At 35.8% G+C, this 20,548-nt stretch overlaps 1 protein-coding gene across 4 annotated transcripts in view; it reads left to right on the top strand.

The window, feature by feature from the left end:
• Nucleotides 1–20,548, top strand: part of MYOF (myoferlin) — a 70,195-nt gene that overhangs the window by 13,707 nt on the left and 35,940 nt on the right. For 3 of the 4 annotated variants that reach the window (XR_009744371.1, XM_061459115.1, XM_061459117.1), the window contains exons 4-17: nt 4,272–4,380; nt 5,668–5,752; nt 8,281–8,441; nt 8,953–9,081; nt 10,553–10,615; nt 10,728–10,778; nt 12,340–12,370; nt 12,845–12,960; nt 14,144–14,270; nt 15,509–15,612; nt 16,564–16,632; nt 16,750–16,793; nt 17,161–17,243; nt 19,379–19,417. Coding sequence is in view for 3 of the 4 variants with exons in the window: in XM_061459115.1 (XP_061315099.1) it covers nt 4,272–4,380; nt 5,668–5,752; nt 8,281–8,441; nt 8,953–9,081; nt 10,553–10,615; nt 10,728–10,778; nt 12,340–12,370; nt 12,845–12,960; nt 14,144–14,270; nt 15,509–15,612; nt 16,564–16,632; nt 16,750–16,793; nt 17,161–17,243; nt 19,379–19,417 (1,211 nt within the window). In the remaining variant the exon portion in view is untranslated. The remainder of the gene's footprint in view (nt 1–4,271; nt 4,381–5,667; nt 5,753–8,280; nt 8,442–8,952; nt 9,082–10,552; nt 10,616–10,727; nt 10,779–12,339; nt 12,371–12,844; nt 12,961–14,143; nt 14,271–15,508; nt 15,613–16,563; nt 16,633–16,749; nt 16,794–17,160; nt 17,244–19,378; nt 19,418–20,548) is intronic. The other variant, XM_061459116.1, reaches the window with a different exon arrangement.

Raw genomic sequence — 20,548 nt, 5'->3', positions numbered from 1 at the left:
GATTATTTGAATCTTCCTGCAGCTGTACCCATCTCTCTGGATTCTTTTCCATGTCAGTGTGGTTGTGCACTGCTGGAGGTTTTCCTTGCATACATTGTATACAAGATCCAGCCTGGTTAAGATTCAGTTTTACAGTTTTCTGCCTTGTACAAAATCGTATCCATGCTTTGTTTCTTTTTTAAAGTTTGTTCTTCCAAAGAGTATTATAGAATAACTAAAGAAGATAAAAAATAGTTGGTTTGCTCTTAATAAAAATTTTAAAACACAGCACAAATATGGTATGTGTTGGGTGTTGTAGCATAGACTCTATAATGGAACATATACACTGGGAAAGAAAGGTTGAGTGTAGCAATTATAACGCAGTGTGGGGTTAAGTTTGCTGAGGAGTATAATAAATATAAACCTCTGTCAAACTAAACCCTTAAAAATAAGTCAAAAGTATTTAAATGCTTGACTCTTAGGGGATTAAAATCATTGGGCTTCCAGTAGAAGTAGCATGTAAGCAGCTGGAGGACGATATGCTAAACAATTTCATATAAATTGCTACCTTCAAAGAGAGAAGTACTAAAATGCTTGGTATTGTGAGTTAGTATTTCCTGATCCAGGCATGGGTGTAAAGTTTCACTTCTCTTGGTTATTTGGGCAGCTAACAGGAAGTGCTAACCATAGTACTAACAGATTACTTAGCTTTGGCACAAATACAACACTTCTTAATAGTTGGTTATCGGTAGTTCATTGATTTCATGCTGATAAATTAAGTATTTCCCTTTATTTACTTAATGGAATGTATTATAGGCCTAGTACTGATAAGGTGTATTTGAAGTAGTGTAAAATCTTCTTTAAATGTGGACTTGGCTTTTATCTTTGGTGTTTTATTCAGTGGTAGACCAGAACGTTTAAACTGCTTCTGGAAATGTTTAAAAGACATGGCTGACTGGGTATTATGTGTATACAAGTCTTGGGGATAGCCAAAAAGGAACTTAAGCAGAGTTGAAAAGCAGTACTTATTTGCAGTCTACTGCCAAAACAGCTGATGAACAAAAGGTCAGAGGATGTATTGAGTTATTCTGAAAGCAGAAACTACCCCACTTGATGGTGTCAAAAGATCAGCATGATCAAGTGTTGTCTGCCTAGGCAAGAGGAAGAAAGCTGAAATTGCTCTAGCAAAGGACAGTGTCCTTTGAGGATGAGTAGGTGACAGTCTTTTCGGCTGTGCTGGAAGGAAATGACTCCTTGTCACCTAGAAAGTCATGACTTCAGAAAGAGATTACATGCTACCCTGCCTGAAGGTAAAATATTTTCGGAGTTCAGAGATCATGCAGAGAACTAGTATGTAACTGGCTACATATCAGATGTGAATACAGAATCAGACCATGCAGCAGAGCATTAAACAGCAATGAGCTGTTAATGGATGTGGTGTCACAACAGCTGCTGCTGAGTTAGCTGATTTGGGCTTACTTGACTTAGGCCAAAGATTAGAGACCTGAGAAAAAACAGCTTCATCCAAGACCGGTAGGAGTGATAAAGATGAGATGTAGTGATGACCTTGAGGCATTCCTTGTTACTTTTGAAAATAATACCTTCGCCATTGAATAGCTGTATGATCAAAACCAGACTGGATGTGATTCTGGACAACCTATTCTAGCTGACTAGCAGAGGGGTTGGACTGGATGATCAAGTGGTCCCTTCCAAGCTCATCAGTTCTGTGGTTCTCCTAAGGGAGGGGTGAAATATTCCCAATCCAGCTAACAGGACCACTCTGGGGAAGGCAAAAGCCTAACTGCTTAAAGTTTAGAATTTAGCTAAATCTTAGAAGCAGGTTAAGATAGTGTACGGGCTGAATGTTAGGGTTTTTTTCTCTTGCTAAAGTGGAAAAAGACTGGAGAGAACTGTTGCCCAGCCTGTTAAAGCAGGGGGAAAAAAAGGACATCAAAGGCAGCCAGTAGCAAGCGGTCTATGTAGAGAGACTCCCTCTTCAGTCCTCGGAAGGTGACCAGAATTTTAAAACTGGTTACTATGCATTCAAATGTGTGAACAGTTATGATCTGCACAGGACAGATGAGGATGTAAAAGTGGAAATTTATGCTGGAAAACTTCAAAAGCACTACTGTTGAACAGCTGCTCTTGAGTTAATATCACCAGATCAGAGGGCGTGGTGAACAGTCATCCAGAAATGATTGAAACAGTCATCTTGATGAAGCAGTCATCCAGATGATTTGAGACTGAGTGATTTCTGAACTGGAGTTCTTTTTGACATTTTTGTAAGTCACTTGAACTCATATCAAATCAAAACAGCAAATTACAAAGTTTTTCTATAAATTTAAATAGTAAAATATTTTCTTTGCCTTTCTCTATAATTGGATTTAACCCTGGTGGTTTGGGGTAATCTTGTTGGATTTTTCTCTTCTATGTATTGTGGTTTACACTATGATAACTCAAAATATGTATGTTTCTCAGTTGAGAAGGCGTAGTCACGGTTGAAGAATTTGAGGAAAATAAGAATATTTGGAATTGCTTAAAGCTTAGAATTTGGCTATGGATCAGAAGTAAGTTAAGATAGTGTTTCCCTAAAGCTGAGACATGCATGGAGTCAGTGTTTCAGCTAACGTCCAGCTCTGGGCAGGAATTTGTAAGAAGTGAAGATGTACCTAGGGTCAATGTAATGCTCACTGAAATAGCTAGGTGTATTTCCATAGTTTTTTAAAGAACACTGGATCAAGACTATAATACTGAACCCAAGTGTCTGTTCAGTAAAGGGAGGAGAGCCACTTGTTAGAAATGGCATCAGAGTTTCGGTTATGGTCATCTTAAAGTTTAAAACAGCTTCATGCTGCAGCATGGCCTAATCTTAAAGTGCTTTTCACACATAGCCCATCCCCTGTATGTGATGAATATGAGGCATAGATGAAATATTATTGTCCTCTGGCAATTTGGGGTGCGGAAGTGAAAGGCTTGAGAGTGAGTCAAAACTATCAAAAAGGCAACTGGGATTGGAGGAGTGAGATGAGCTGGGAAAGAGGAGTTGTCTGAGGAGGTGACAGCACCAAATTCTAACAGATCATTCAAACAGTGTAATTACTTTTTGTGCACAGCTAAGTGAAAGTTTTAACATGTAATACCTGGAGTGCATATTTGCAGGAAATTAATGTTTTATACTTACCTATCCTAATGTACTTTGCAAAAAGTAAATTATGTTCTCATGATGTATCAGCTGAGAGTAGCTATAATAATACTCTTGCTCCATGTCAGAAAATACCTTTGCCTCCTTAGCTTCTCCGTGAAAAAGCCCTGTAATCAATTGAAAGGGACCTCAGTTGTCTGTGTACAGATCCTTTTTCCACTTTGGCAGCAAAGCTGGTATTTTGTTTGTAAAACATGTTCTTTGTAATATTTACAGGGTGAAACTATCTTAGGTTTTTTTCATCAGCAAAAATCTCAGTTATTCCAATAACCCACTTCAGTATAGGAGTAAACTGTTATTACATACTGTGGGAATGAAATACAGTGCCAGATATCATAAGACCAATGCCACACTGTTAGAAACTGTGCCTAAAAGAAGTTTCAAAGGTTAAAAGTGCATGTAGTTTTCGTTTTTTTGAAGAGAATGGGGTTGACAGATACAGTCCCAAAGAAGGCAGAAGTAGCTGAGGAGGGTCTGCCACATAATGTCACATCCTATGGGCAGCCTCCTCAGTAGGCCTCTCTAGAGCGGTATTGAAACATCCTAGAGAATTTAGAGGCAAGGAAAGGAACATATTCCCAAATGTAAAGTATGAGCCACAAGACTAATTTTGTGAATCCTCTACTGAGCACATTGATCGGTTGAGTTTGTTGTTTTTAATTGTTTTCATTACAGAGATGTTGTATGCCTTTTTGTGAGGACAGGCATATAGGGAAAGAAATCATTACATCAGTTAGTTTACCAGTGAGAATTCCATGGATGAAATGAGTGATGTGGCTGTTGAAAGTTATACAGATTATTTTCAAAAATACACATAAAATTTATTGAAATTTAGGGGTTTAACCTCTTTTTAGTTAAAGCTGTGTCTTCCATAAGAACACTGGCACACTGAAGTGCAATGAAAGAGAAAATACAAATTAGCAGTACACGGTCATTAGCTGACATTTGCAATGACCTTTTGTTGTGATCTTGGGTTTTCAAGTCATGGCTGGAGTTACTTGGTTGACTAACAGACACTAGCCAAAGACCAAAGGCAACTTCTGTTCAATGTATACTTGCATTTTAATAATGATTTTTTACTTCATTTCAGATTAATTGGCAGTGCATCTGTAGCACTTAAGGATCTTGTAGGTAACCAAAGCAGATCTTTTCCCTTCAAATTCATACCTCTGCTAAATGAAAGGGGACAAGAAACTGGAGTGAGTAGCTTACGTTTCCTTATTTTACTGTATTCTTGATCAAAATTCTCCAGCAATAGGGCTAATAGTAAAACAAAAATATTTTCAAGGTATATTTACTTTATAAATTAAATGCTTGGAGTTTTGTAGCCAAATCTTCAGACAGAGAAAATTTGTAACAGGATATAATTATGTCCATACCATCTGCATTTGTTTAATATCCTTTCAGTTAGATAAATTGTTTTCTGTGTATGTATTATGTATTTGTATATGTGTGTTATAAATATTATGGGCCACAGAGTATACATGGAAATCAGCCAGATGTTGAAAAGGAGCATTTTCTTAAGTACCAGATGCAGTTCCCATATATGCTTTTTTACTGTATTCTAATAGCCAGCTATGTGACAGGACTGATTCTAGAAAGCAAATAATCATGTATATGTTCACTGCCAGCTCAGTTCAGAAAGTTACACAAGAACTTGTTTAACTTGGTTTAACACCTGTTTAAATTTAACAGAGTTACTAACTGGTTATTAACTTATTAATTAAGTAGTTTCTAGAGCTGGGACCTTTCTGTGTTTGTGCAGTCTCGCTGTTAAGCCACTTCGTATTGCATTCTAGTACACTCAACAATAAGAGGCTTTAAGGGTAATTTCAGTATTTCAGCAGCAGTAGTTTAATATCATGGTTACTTGGTCACAGGCTTTTTTTGCTGACTTCTCACGTTACTGTGGCAACTAGGAAAATAATGGTTTGCTCAATAATGGAAAACCGCAGGCAAGCACAAAAAGGACAATTCTATAATTAGAATGGAAAATGACTTAGTGTTTTTCTTCCAGGATGGAGGTAAGAACAAGCAATTAGAAGAGCCAGATAGGAAATTGATTATGATTCAGACTTCAGCCAGATAGGGAAATTTAGTTATGGTTCAGATCACTCAGATCACTGCCTTTGGTTTTCCATCAGCAAATTTAGGATGTCACCTAGTCTGCTATGAATACTGTGGAACTAAATAAATGAACATTGTAGAATATCTTATATACTTGTATTGTGACAGATTTTTCTACATATAGACACAGTGATTCCATTTTTTAGATATTATTTTAGAGCCTATTCCATTAACTGCAAATTGTGGGTTTATCTCTATATAGCTTAATAACAATTAATTTTCTAATAGCTGAAATGTTATTATAGACAGTGCTGTGACTATGAATAGCTAACTAGTTCATGTACAGTGTTAGAACAACTTACTGCTCTAAGTCAGTTGTGACTACTGTGTGTTACATAAAAAACCCTGTGTATTTATAGGCAACAATTGATTTGGTAGTAGGATATGAGCCACCAGTTGGACCAACAAATCCAAATGATCCAGGAGGGACCAATATACAAGAAGGTATTTCAATCTTTCTTAGAATATTATGGTTAAAAGATCATGGAGACATTAAAGATAAGGCAAGAAAGTGATTCAACAGCATTGTTCATCAGGAAAAAATGTAACCAAAAGTAAGCATGTCAAGACTGCCAGATAGTGATTTTAAAGAAATTAAGGATGATTCAGAACTGCAGCTAGGAAGAAAATTTCCTAGGCAGTTCCTGACATAAAAGGTTTTTTAGCATAATTTTCTCCAATAGAATCAGGTTACAAAAGAATGATGTTGCTTAAATCCTCTTCAAAATGGCTTTTGTTCAGGAAACAAAGGTTTTTGAATGCTCAAAGGAACAGCAGTTACCTGCTGTAATGCTAGGACTAACCAAAAAAGCATGGATTTTGGAAGAATTTTTCTGTTACTTTCAATGTCAGGGAGCTTTGTGAAATGATTTTCTTAAATTTTTAAACTTTTTTTTTCCCTGTAGAATAAGTAAGTTTTGAAAGACACTGTTGTACCCTATACCATGCTTGGTATTTGACTAGCCTGTGCAATATTGTGTTCAGTAGGTAATATACTTTGATCTCCATATATCATATTAACCAGGCTTTTGCTAAGAGTGTTTTTGAAATCCTGTTTTTCCAGACTCTTGAAAGAACTGTGAAGGTATTTTGCAGCTGACAGGCAAATAATTACCATAATATCCAGGCTGTGTTTGTGCAAAAGGAAGTAAATGTAATGAATGTTATATGTTTGAGGATAAATAAATCACTTTGACCATTATCTGCTAATAGATACTAACATAAGAAGGGAAAAACTTAAATGAGGAGTCTTCTGGGGGGAAATTTTGATTGCACTGACTTCCCTGAGAGGTGTTCTTGGGCAGTGGAAGGATAGGTAATGCAAACACAAAAGCTCTGTTAAATTACTACACTTCAAAATAATTTTACATAAATGTGGACTTGAAGGCTAAAAGTGCAAATTGACATATATGATCATTTTGATAGCTTTTAAAAAAATGTACTATAAGGTAATACAGGTAAAGACCAAGATGGCAGGTTTTCAGCTAGTATCCAGCAACTGCATGAAAATTATTTCATTGCAAATTATCAAACACACCTTAGTTACTTATTGTAAATACCTATTTCCCATGAAATTAAATCACCTCCCCAGCTGAGATTGCTACAGCTTGGCTTCAGAAATTTGAAATTAAGTGCTAAGTCAGGGTGTGTCATCAATCAGTTGCCCAGATCCATCAGAGCAGATGGATTTTGAGAGACATGAAAGAGGTGGGGTCTTTGGGATCATAAAATACATGGTATGTTTATCTCTGTGCTTTCATATGCCTCTTACAAGCATCACTGAGGACTTCATTATGCGAAGTGATCATCACCCTGTGTTGTCAAACTAATTCATAAAGTGAGCAAATACTGTTTATGCTAACCATCAGAGACACAGCTTGTTCTTCCTGTAGATTTTACCATAGTCACCATCCTTCAGTTAAGAAAAATAGCTGGAAACACTAGGGAGGGTCACACTTTTGTGGTCTAGATATTTACGGATCCTGTTTTGCAATACTGGAATCTTGCTGTATGATCCAGTATTGTAGTGTCATGTAGTTCTATAACAGTCTTCCACAGAGGTAATTCCAGAACTGTCAAAAAGGCTTACTAAGAAACTTTACCTTATTATTAAGTTAAATATATTACATTAATTAGAATCATAGAATCATAGAATAGTTAGGGTTGGAAAGGACCTTAAGATCATCAAGTTCCAACCTCCCTGCCATGGGCAGGGACACCTCACACTAAACCATGTCACCGAAGGCTCTGTCCAGCCTGGCCTTGAACACTGCCAGTGATGGAGCATTCACAACTTCCCTGGACAACCCATTCCAGTGCCTCACCACCCTTACAGTAAAGAACTTCCTCCTTATATTCAATCTAAACTTCCCCTGTTTAAGTTTTAACCTCTTACCCCTTGTCCTGTCACTACAATTAATATTATTAATTATATTATTTAATTAATTAATATTATTAATTTAAACACACTAAATATGTTACATTTAACATGTTATTTATGTTAAATGCAGTGGAGGAGGATTCAGAGTTTTATTCTGGATAGCAAACTCTGAATGTCTTCATGTTCTCAAGATTCTGAAGTGAAAAACAATGCTATGCTATAGCCTAGTTTTGCTGCTGGGAAACAGCTTCAGCTGTTAATCACTTCTGGTGTATTGTGAACTAGTCTGGTGACATGTACAGCTGAAGTGTACTTTGTTAAAACTTCAACTGGCTTCTTCAGAAAAGTGCATGGGAATTGTATTAGATACTCTGCATCCTGAAGTGCAACAGGTTTAGTTAATTTGCTTAGGATATACATTTGTTCTTAAGCAGGATAAAATGACTAGCTTTCAAAAAGAGTTGGAAGCATGTGGTTAGCAGAAAAAAATGTTGAAATGAGATAATAATACAGGTTTAGTGGAACTCTTGGGTATCGGATTCTTACTCCTGTAACTGTAACATCAATCTGTACTGTTTATTAATTGTATAAGATGGAGAAGAGGATGGAGGTTATGAGGATGACTTGGATGGCCCAGTTAGTAGTACCAAACCAGCAGTTCCAAGTGGCACAAAGGAAGCCCAGCTAGCTAAACGTATCACCAAAGGAAAGAAAACACGGAGAATCCTTTCTAACAAACCACAAGATTTCCAGGTAGTAGATTTATTAAATGTTGCATGTTCATTTTTCTTCCTGACATGGCATTGCTCCTTTCTCATAGCCTGAGCATAATTAATGTCGGATTATGCAAATCTAACGCACTGTAGAGACAGTAAGTCTCTTCATTTGAAAGCCTGTATTTGAAGAGTATCCTTCAAATTTGCCTGTTACAGAGATGTCCAATTTTGCACAGCTCTGACTGAAATCTAGATTAACCTAATTTATCATATAGTTGTGTAGATATCAAACTACAATAGCAGTTTTAAAAATAAATAGTAAATGCAAGTTGAAAACAATTACTGAAATAATTAAAACCAAATTGTCTTGTAAAATTCAAGTACAATTATACTTGCTATCGTAATCAAGTTTAAAAAGTCAGCCTAGTCCATATCTGCCAGCTACTTCAGGTGTTGGCTTTTTTGGTATTATACTAAGAAATCATTGATGATAGATAATACAGGGAGTGGATTAATACAACTATTTGACTTTTATATTTTTTTCACAGATTCGTGTTAGAGTCATTGAAGGTCGTCAGTTACCTGGAAATAACATAAAACCAGTAGTCAAAGTTCATATTTGCGGTCAAACACATCGAACAAGAATCAAAAGAGGAAACAATCCATATTTTGATGAAGTAAGTGGCATAAAGACACTGTAGCCAAAATGTTGATGCTATTAAATGTAGAAAAATAGTTATTATAGCCTTTGTTGTGATCAGTGAATAAGAATTTGCTAATATTTAAGGGTAATTAAGGTTTATGCACATTTTGCAGTTCCCAGTCCCTTCGTTTATGTATTCACATCACTAAAAACACACCTCTGTCACTGGCAGTCTTAGCAGATAAAGCTATCTAGGAGGAAGCCAGACTTCAGCTGTGACATATGGAATATGTTCTTTGATACGGTTGGCCATATGACATAATAATGACTTTGAACGGTTGTGTGTAGGTTATAAAAGCAAAGAAAAAAAGAATTAGGAATCACTGTAGACCTCTCTGGTCAGATGAGCTTTCAGTGCAATGCTTTGGGACAATAAGTGCCAAGTAGAATCTGAAAATGTCATTGTCTTGCTACCTGTGATTTGTAGAAGTACAACTAGATTTCTTTGTCCAGACAGGGATCGTACCTCAGACACACTGAAAGACAGGTGAGAATTCAAAGCCATATAAGGGACATAAGAATAATCCCATGTCTGGAAGATTAATGTTGCAAAGCTTAAGCTTAAAAGAGGGAATGTTGAGGGATAACTCTCATTATCTAGACCTGTGTGGAAAATTCAGAAGATTTTGGAGCTGGGTGGCAAGCATGTTTAATACATACAGGCAAAACCAAGGAAGATATAAAATTTGAGACTCAAACTAAGCTGTAGGTAGCAGCCAAGATTTATGAAGCAGTGGTAAAAAAAGCAAAGGAAGAAAACCATTTGCACCTTACATTGAATCACTTCCTAGGCAGTCTTGGTATCCTGATTAGGCAAAATATGGAATAGGAGGGACCATGCTTATGTACTCCCTTTTTGTTGGCTAAAGTACTGGTTGGAGTATAGCTGGTCTCAAAGACCAAACTTAGTGAGGCAAATACTATTAATAAAACAAACACACTAAATAGTATATTTAACTTCAGGCTGTTGAACTATCAGATTTATTCCTGTGGCCTTGAATTTCAAAGATGTAAATTATTAGAATCTATCACTACTAGCCGTAAACAAGACCTTTTTAGACAGCTACAACAGAGATGGTTAGACAAGGACTTAATGTCCTGGAAAATAAACTACCTTCCCAAACTTGTTCCCCTGAGGAAAACGTGAAATGCAGAGCAAGCAGCAAGGGCAGTACTCAAAGTTTGCAGCACAGCTATGCCTACTGCATTCATTCAAATGGAAGTTGTGACTGTCTTTTGCCTTATGTTGTACTGAGTTTATTTACTTAATTTAGTTTTTTATTCTGTGCTAAATTATCATAGAATGTGTCCAGCAAGGAGGCAGGGTAAAAGTACTGTAGCAGGCATACCTCACAAGCCTTTTAACATGTTTTTGCATTTTCTATTCAAAGAATTGTGTGTTTGTCATTTTGAGACAGGTTTTTTGTTTGTTTTTACCTTAACAGATATTTTTCTACAATGTCCACATGACTCCTTTAGAGTTGCTTGATGAAACTGTTAGCATTCGGGTAAGAAAAACTGGTGCATGTTCAAAAGGCTGATGGATGCATATAGCATTGTCTGGCCATTTCACTATGATGTTTAGAAACATTCCTGTTTCATGCTTGTCTCTTTTTTTAGGTATATGATTCTTATTCTCTACGAGCAGACTGTCTAATGGGAGAATTTAAGGTGGGTATGAAACTACTTCCATATTGTGACTAAGTTAAATAAAATGAGAGAATTTTTTTTAAGTACTTGTTTTAAATGTTTAAATTTATGCTGCCTTAACGGCCAGAAAATTACCTGATGATTTGCTTTTAATGCTAGAAACCATTTGCTTAAAGCACTAGTAAACTGTTTTCTTATTTTAATAGATATTGTTAAAGAATATTGTGTGGTTTATATACCAAGTTCTCTAATTTTCATCCAAGAAAGAAAAATATTTACCAAAATGTAATTTTTTTTCCATAAAAGGTAAGGTAATTATCTGGTATGAGGTAGGGTTTAAGCAGGCAATTTTATTAGGTAGATAATAGGGGTAATAGTGATATGTAAGGCAGCGTAAAGATACACACTCTTGAGTGATGTGGAAAGGTGATCATAAGTTTGTCAAGTAAAAGAGATGGCAGAAAAGTCACTTAGTTTAAGTAATTTCTGTGTTTCTGATGGTATCAGTGAGATTGTCTTTAAGTTTTAGTTGTTACAGTCAATACTGGGAGGTAGACGTCTGCCTATTGAAGGTATTCATAAAGCAGTACAGACAAAGAATTCACCTGATAATTGTAATGGCTACTGGGATCCCCTACATTTCTAGTATCAGTGCTGGCTGCATTTTCTGTTTGCTTATTTTGTACTGCTTAAATTCAGTAGGTCTCTCTAGATCAATTTTTCACAAAAATATGCAAGTATGGAAGAGTGCTCTTTTCTAAATGAAGCAGTTTCTGCAACAAACCTGTTTACTTTTGCTTCTCACTGCTGATTATCTATGTAATTTCTAGTGATTCAGACAGTGGTATATTGTTCTGTGGAGGACTGATCATTCACTATGCAGGTGATGGCGTGTCGTTTACCTACTTTCTGTTCCTGCAGGCACACATTCCAGGAGAAAACCCCAAGGGTAATTCTCACCATTTCAGACTTTACCTGCAAGGAGTACTAGCACCAGTTGCCATGAGCAAACACACTTACCTTCCTGAACATGTCTGAAATCTGATGCAATGAATACAGTCATGGCATATGTGCAATCTTGTCCAAATTTGACACGGGGCGGGGGGAGGGGGTGAGATTGCCATAATCTTCATAAAAGAAAGAGGAAATTATTCATTAAAAAAACGAGCTTCATTTCTGAAACTGAATGATGAGATGTTGAGCAGGAAATAGAAACAAAAGCATTCTGAAAAGCCTGTCTGAACATAAAATAATGGGGGAATATAGGGAATTCAATAAGCTAGCCTCATCTTCTGTCTCTGATAAATGAAAAAGCTGGGGGTCTGAGGAGAGACAAAAGTAGCTACAGCTGTTAGTTCTAATACTTTTCTTGCATTTTCTTGGCCTCTGTATCCATTCAAAATCCCTCACTTTTCAATGTAAGGCATTTTCTCTTTCTCCTTCCAAGAATATGTTATGTAAACTTTCTTTTATTTGTGACAAGAGCAACATAGTAGTACTCATGAAAAACTTGAGGGGAGTTGTACAGCATTTTTCTAATTTAGTATTTCTTCAGAGGTAATGCCTTTGATCTTTATTTCAGATTGACATTGGCTATGTTTATGATGAGCCTGGTAAGTAACAGTTACTTCAGAGTTTATTTCCTAGCTTGAAACTTGAAGTTGAAATATTTCATTAAATTTCTAGTGTAAAAGAAGAAAGTTAATGGAAAGTTATTTGTGATTGCTGCTTCAAGTATTATTTAAAAAAAGAACATCAAACAATACATAATTCCTTTCAGTGGTTTCAGGATGAAGTACAGGCACCCAGAATTTGGATATTAGTTTTTGTATCAAAGACCTAACTGTGAAAAATAATTCAAAAGTATTTTATAATTCTGCCCCTGAATTAGTATTCATTATAGTTCAACATTTGAACACCATCAGATTTCTTTTTAATGGCATTATTGAGACATGTACAGGACAGAAAAAAATGTCACTGATTAGTTTCAGGATAAAGCATGCTTTTGGAACAGCTGACTTTTATTATTTCTGCCATTTTGTAGTGGATATTACTGGGGGTGGCTGGGGGTGTTTGTTTTATTTTAGGACACGCAGTCATGAGAAAATGGCTTTTGCTGAGTGATCCTGAAGATACAAATTCAGGAGCTAAAGGCTATATGAAAGTCAGCATGTTTGTCCTGGGGACTGGAGATGAGCCACCAGTAAGTTTCATTTAAATGTTTTTCTTCCCCTCCCCACCCTATAGATATTTCTTCATGTCCCTCTGACACTTTTTCAATATGTGTGATTGACTCTGTGAGCCGTATTTAAAAGCAAGACAAGATTTACAAGTTGTTTCAAGGGCATCCAATACTGAGTGGCTAACTCAAAGCTTATCTTGTTATCCTGTCCAATTAAGATACCTCTAGTTGTGTTGATCTAGACATCCTGGAAGAAGTAGAGATGTGTTAGCCTGAGATTGCATGCAAGCCAGTATGTAATTTTCCTTAGCATAGCTAATCAGGCTGAGCCAGAAATTGATACCTGTTCCAGGACTAAGTCAGGAATGCCTCCACTACTACACAATGTAGACAAGCCCAGAGAAAAAACTGAGTACCAGAAAGCTTCTAATATTTGCCAGGTGAAAATCAGACCCATCAATAATTACAAATTAAGCACAAGTAACTTGATGCACGTGGAAGCAGTAGGTAGTTTTAACAATCTGGTCCTTAACTGTCTGCAGTTCTGTCAAGGTAAAAACAGACCCTCTTTTCTGTGTGTTGCTTTTCTTACTTGACCATCATCTGTAGTTTAAGTTCAGCTGTTCTTCCTGGCTGACATTTTTGTGTACTGCTCCTCCTTAGTTTAGTACAATATGGTCCCCAGAACCATGGAAGATCTTCTTGTTTTATATTAACTCTTCCTTTCTGCTATCCTCATGATACTTGAAATCAAAAGGATAAATCTTGTATTTCCTATTTATTTTAAAAGGAGGAAGCAGTAAATTCTGGTAAATTATATCAGAGTTGCATATCATGCATTTTCTAATTGCAGTATGATGCCTTCCCACAATATTCATCTCAAGATGAGTATGGAAATTGCATGAAGTTGGTATTGTACAAATGCCAAAGTCATCATCATCTGATGATGATGATTTGAAGGGTGATTACAATTGGCTCCTGCAATTGAGTACTTTAGAGATAAAAATGTAAGTAAAAGTGTTTAGGTAAAATTAATTTTTGTGGCTTGATAATTTGATAAAATCTCATTTGTTATAATAAAACAGACAACAGTCTTCTTTCTGAAGAGTATTGAGGGCATCAGCTTACCTAATCATCTTAATTCTATACATTACTCTGTCTTTATTATATACCATATACTATGTACCACTGTATCTCCCAACAGGTTGAAAAAAGGGAAAGAGATAATGAAAGTGATGATGTGGAGAGCAACCTGTTACTACCTGCTGGAATTGCACTTCGATGGGTCACTTTCCTCCTCAAAATCTACAGAGCTGAGGACATTCCACAAAGTACCTAGCTTCTTAGTACTGGTCCATTGATGCATTTGATTATTATTAGAAATAGTTGTGCTAGCTGTTCAGAAAAACTCCTTGAACATAAAACATCTTGAGCATTTTATGTAGCCAATTTCAAGTCCTTTGGTAATGCTCAGTAAGTTTACTCAATTCCTGTAGTGGATAATGTGATGTGATACCCATTATGTTAGTCACGTTCATCTGTTGCTGAGTGGGCCATACAGCTTCTGGTAGTGGGAAAGGATCATCTTCATTATCTCTTCTCCAATCACAGAAGTTACATGCAAGTAGTTGCAAGTAACTAATACTCAAATACAGTTGATCTGCAGATGAGCTGGATGTTCTGTGCATGTCTAGCTCAAGGATACAGTGCATGTGTCAACATCTCAATCCCTGCCTACTTTCAAGAGGTTATCAGGCAGCTAGTTCCCTGCAGCCTTCTTCCAAGGCCGTTTAGGTACTAGTAGACAAGCAGACTGCTGATCCCCTGCACCTTCCTTTTCCCAGCAATCCATTAACTCTTCATAGGTGCTCATAGCTGCAGCTGTTTTGCAATGGGGGAAGGGCCACAGGGCAGCTGAAATCAGTCAGGCACTGCTGTGATGGCCAAGCTAGTTCTGTATTGCCAGCAACCTCCTCCTGAGTGGCCACAGGAAATAAGTAACTAGGAACTGGTTGTATACCAGAAAGCTAAATGCAGTCTGTGAGCTATGAGTTGAGCACTGTAATCTTAAATAAACAGCCTTAAAGGGGCAGAGGAGCTTGTAAGCAGTTTGACATTAATTTGTTTAGTGCGATTTTACTTATGTCAGCCCTATATTGCTGAGACAAAGGCTCTTTCATTATATGCCATATGTGTTTTCTGATAGAATATAGGTGACTTTTTATCCCTTCTTAGCATAATTACCTATATCTGTGACAACAAATGGCAGTGTTGGCACATGCATAGTGTTTTTAAAAATACAAATATGACTCTGAATTCAGGAGCACATAAGGACTCCTTATGATGTTTCAAATGTTTATATTCTTAAAATTGCTTCTAAGCTGAAATTATCCATCTTTACCAGCAACACTGTCCAGAATTCTGTTTATCAGATTAGATTTTATCTAGATTTGTAATCTGGTCGATTTTGGTGGGATTGCTATGGACAATTTATTTTTTAGGATGAATAAATAAATAAAATAATAATTAAAAAGCATAAACTTTAATTTCTTCTTTGACACCTTTCCAGTGGATGATGCTTTTTCACAGACTGTCAAGGAAATATTTGGAGGAGAAGCAGACAAGAAAAACCTGGTAGATCCATTTGTAGAAGTTTCCTTTGCTGGGAAGAAGGTAATCTAGTAAATATCTGAATCTTTGTATTCTAATCGCAGTCCTGAGAACAGATTTCATATGCTAGGATAAATTTTTAAATATACTGAAAATATGGAAATAACAGCATTAGCCCTTAAGGTTTACTTTGTCAAATGAGGACAAACTGCAAGGCGCTATAGTGGAATGGGTGTAAAGCTGATGACTAATAAAAGGAATGTATGACTAAATGCTATGAACATATGAAGGCCAGATTGCTTGCCACCAGGTATTCTGATTGCTTTTAATACTGTTGATACAAATATTTCTGGACAGGTTAATTGCATTTGTACATTTTATTACCAGTGTGCTCTTTACAATACCAAATTAGAGCAGATGCAGAATTGCACAACTTATAGTCATCGCTAGCCAATTTTCTTTTTTTGGTGTTTTTTTTTTTCTTTTAATTAAAAAAATGTCAGCCTTTATTAATTTATATAGTAAGGTTAGCATGCCCAGTAATGTAAAGGAGCTTCACTAGACATGACTAGCAAATAATATACTGTAATTGTACTCTAAAATCTGCATAGGGCACACTGTGACCAAATAATTCCTTCATCTCATTTCTGTGCTGTGATACAAGAGGTCCGTGGTAGTGTGAGAACACATTAAATTGTAGCTAGTGGGAATAACAAGCTCTAATAATTCAATCGAATTGTAGCCAGTGGAGCTAACAAGTAGGGTAACTCCAGTCTCCGGTTTAAAAGCTGTTTCAAAATTTTCTTTTCCTTCCAATAGTGATTAATGTTGCATATACAGACTGGTTTAGCAGTATTTAACAACTGAAAACTAATGGCTTATTGCAGCGTAAGCCAGTCATAATTACTACCCCTCATCTTACCAAACAGAATATGATTTATCCTAAATCATAGCTAGTATATGCTTTTTTTAATCTGTTTGATGTGCTATATATTTGATCTTATTTTTTTGCAGGTTTGCACAAATATAATTGAGAAAAATGCTAATCCAGAGTGGAATCAAATTATTTATCTTCAAATAAAGGTCAGGGTTTTTTTCTTGTTTCTGTAGAAAGCAACTATCTCTTTGGAACTCAGGGAATTAACATTACAGAGGTGAAATAAGTAATGGGTTATTTTATTTCAATTGTTTTCGTTTCAGTTTCCCTCTGTGTGTGAGAAAATAAAACTTGCAGTTGTTGACTGGTGAGTCATGAATTTTAATAAAAGTCGTAGACAAGGTAAACCATATTAAGTGAAGAAAAGTCTGGTTCTACGGATGTCGGGTAGTTTTCAGTCTATGACACTATTTAAGCAAGAGTTTAGTATTTTCCTTCATGATTTCTTCACAAGAGACCTGGCTAATGTAACATTAGAATATTGTTAATTTTGTGCAGTGATGTAAGAGTCAAGTGACTTCATGATACAGCCCACATTTGTAACTAAGCAATCACATCTGTGTTCGTAATACTAAAGCATTCCAGGTGCTATAAAATGTGTGTACTGGTATCTTGCTTCTACATAGGATGACCAGTATTATATTTAAATAAAATCTCTCCTTTTTTCTTTTTAGGGATCGTCTTACAAAAAATGATGTAGTAGGAACAACATATTTGAGTCTCTCAAAAATTGCTTCTACTGGACGAGAAATTGAAGGTAATTGAGCAGTACATAACATTATCTTCTCTTGCGTTGGGAGGAATAGCAAAGTTCAGTGCTGTAAGAAAGTATATTTTCCTATATTTTCTCAGTTCTGTGGCAGCAAGATTATTTGTTTCTGGAATTTTCAAAACAATGCTCCTAGAAAATATACTTTTGAACTTTTCAAAGTAAAGTATTGAAATTTTCCATCATCTTGAAAACAGCAGTGACTAATTCAATATTCAGTATTTTGTTATATATATAACGTTAAGGAATTAATTAAGTCTGTGAGTTCTTTCCCAAATTCAGAAAACTATGTGATGTCATGAGTAAGATAGACAAATTTATCAAGACACTTAATAAGACATTTAATTTAAAACCAATCCGGAGTCACTGTTTCATAAATTCATTGGGCACTAGTAGACAAGACTTCTTTTGCCACCCTCTGAGCATGTCTGTTCTTTCTCTGGAAAGATATCTTAGAAGCTGGAGAATGTTCCTGAGTAGTTAGCCTACAGGAACACTCTAGAACCACCTGCTCATTTCCTGTATACTACTAGGCTGTGTTCAAATGTTCGGGAACTTAAATCAGTCTCTGCTGTCATCAGTAGCTTACTAGAAATGGGCATTGCATCACATTGCATGAGTGCTGCAAATTATTACTTAGTAATTTTCATTGCAATTCTGTGATCACAGACAGTGAACTTACTTGCTTCAGTCAGTATAGTTGACCATATATGTAATTTCATAAAAACTGAAAACTGCATTGTCTGCAAAATTTAGTTAAGCAGGTATGATATTCCTAAAATGTTGTCCCCAATGGACAATACCTTTGTGGTAAAACTTTTCCTTACAATATTATAAAAAGCATTTGTTTTGCGAAGGCTTTGGGATAAACTGGGGGGAAAAAAAACCTGTTGCATTTATGGTCTAATATAATATTATGATTATTTCTTATTTCTTTGTGATTTATATCTATGAACTATTCTTCTTTTTATTCATACAATTGGGCCAGCTCCATGACAAGGATTCTGCATTAATTTGCCAGAAATTGTTTCTAATTAACATAGTACGGCATGTTAGTTGTCCATATAGAATTGTAAAGTCCCTGGCTAAACATGCTTATCATTTATTTATCTGTCTACACTAAGTTGAAGGACACTGGCTCAAAATTGTTTACACCATTGCCACAATAAGAATATAAATTTCTTTTTTTCCTGTTGTGTTTATTAAATCTATATGATATGTACATGTGTGAAACATACCAGTTTGTCCCTAAGTTGATAGCTGCATCAGGAGTTGTGGCTCCAATCCTGTAGTGGCTTGAGCCAAGTGTTCAACTTATCAGATTGAACAGTCACATAACTTCAAGTGTATAACCCAGTCCTCTTAGAAGTACTGCAGTTGAAGTAAGATTTTGTGCAAACATTCTTTTCATATACCCTTTTCATATACCCTCCACACATCCAGGGGCAAAAGAAAGGGTTACAGAAAAGGCAGTGGGAAATCAAAGACAGAAGGGTTGGGCTAGGGAAAATTCTAGGGAGATCACTGCTGCCCACGTAAGTGTGTAACTTGAACTGCTGCTGAGTCACAGCTCATTTATACTTCAAACCCAGACACTCAGTAACTGACCAAATCTCACTTGGATTCTCTCCATACTGGGGTACTGACATTGAAATAGTCATTTCCATGTAAAGTCACAAATTATCTTCTCTTGAGGTCAGTGCCGTGCCTGAAGCCTGTTCTGACTTCTAAAGGATTGGGAAATTGAAGTAATCTATGGTCTTCAGTAGATGAAGACATTCTAATGGGCCCTGAAATATAGTGGTTTTCTTAAATGTTCTTGAGATTTTAAAATATTTTTTTAAACAGAGTTTAATTTTGTGGGGAGGAGAGCTAGGCAGAGCTGAAACAGAAGCAGTAAAACAATATGTTTTGTCAGCTACCTGTTTCCTTTTTTTCTTTTGGAATTTGTACAGGAAGTGATACCTTCATATTTTAATCAGGAAGCAAGATTGTAGCCCACATGAACTTTATTTTTTCTTGAGCCTTCAACTTTATTTTAAAAGCAGATTGCTTTGTGTTGTACTTGTTTTTAAAATGCTATTGTCACTTGTTATGTAACTTCTTTTCTTTTCATAATATAGAATTTTCACCTTCGGGAACAGGGGCTTCATCATATGAAGGTTTATAACTTTGTCTGCTACTGATTTTACTTTCCATTGCCCAAACTGAGAAGTCTTATCTAAGAAAACCCATCATCTTAAAAAGCGTTTTTTAATAATTACTTCTGTGAAAGACTTCACCACTACAATTAAAAAGTATCAAACGTAACTAATTGTATAAAACAGTTTTGGCACTGGAACTGGTTTGAAAATATTTCTGTTTGGCTGGTGCTTCAAGCTGTGTTTAGAGTTGAGCATGCAGTTGCTTTAATTATTAAGTGCTTCGTCTAACAATGGCTTGCGATTTTTAATTTAGCTATGAGACTGCAACTATATTTGCAGCTTCAGAGCCCTGCAGAAGTAAATAACTACCTAAAATAATTAATGCTGTTTTGCTTATGCTTAGCTAGCTATATAAATTAAGTCTAAAAAATAAAATCTGATTCTGTTAAAGCCTGCAGAGACAGCTTTTTTCATACCTGTCTAGGTTGACATCCAGTTTTGAAAGACATTGTGGTAATATTTATGTAGTAAGAAATAAATACAATTGGAGTGCATTTGAAAGGTAAAAAAAACATTCATCTGCATAAATACTATCTTAATAAAGTAATATTAAGTCAAAAGCTGAAAGAATTTTTCAGAATTACTTTCTGAAATACATGATTATCTTCTAAATGTTAACAATTTCATTTTAAATGTAAAGAAAGCCTACAAAAGATATTATTTTTACTCCAGGTTTGGGAGGGCTTTTTTTTTTGCTTGGGTTTTGTTTGTTTCATTTTCAAATTCATATTCTGTTCAATTTATTAGCAGCAGTAAGTTGTGAATATATTAATTCAACACACATCTGTACCTTAAATTTAGTCATATTGAGATCCAGCATGAGCAGTTCAGTGTTAGACTTTTCTAAAAAAATCACAGTATTCCATCAAGAATCTGAATGATTTTCCATTCAATTTTTTTCTCTGTATCTGATTCAGATGTAAGGATGTGAAAGTATCCAAATGCAAAATAGAGAACTGCAAATCTTTATATTTTGCAGACTTTATATGACTTCCTCTTGACAGGAAATGACCTCAACACATCACATAATTTGTATTATCCATTTGTGTCACTCAGTGGTCACAGTGGCCAAGTCATGCAAGGCATAAC

The sequence above is a fragment of the Pezoporus flaviventris genome, unplaced genomic scaffold (genome assembly GCF_033815535.1).
Source record: "Pezoporus flaviventris isolate CSIRO_AGI_PZ_B2104156 unplaced genomic scaffold, CSIRO_AGI_Pfla_v1 ptg000029l, whole genome shotgun sequence".
In the NCBI taxonomy this organism is placed as follows: Eukaryota; Metazoa; Chordata; class Aves; order Psittaciformes; family Psittacidae; genus Pezoporus; species Pezoporus flaviventris.
Note: the sequence above shows the minus strand (reverse complement) of the source record. Positions and strands in the feature narration are given on the sequence as shown.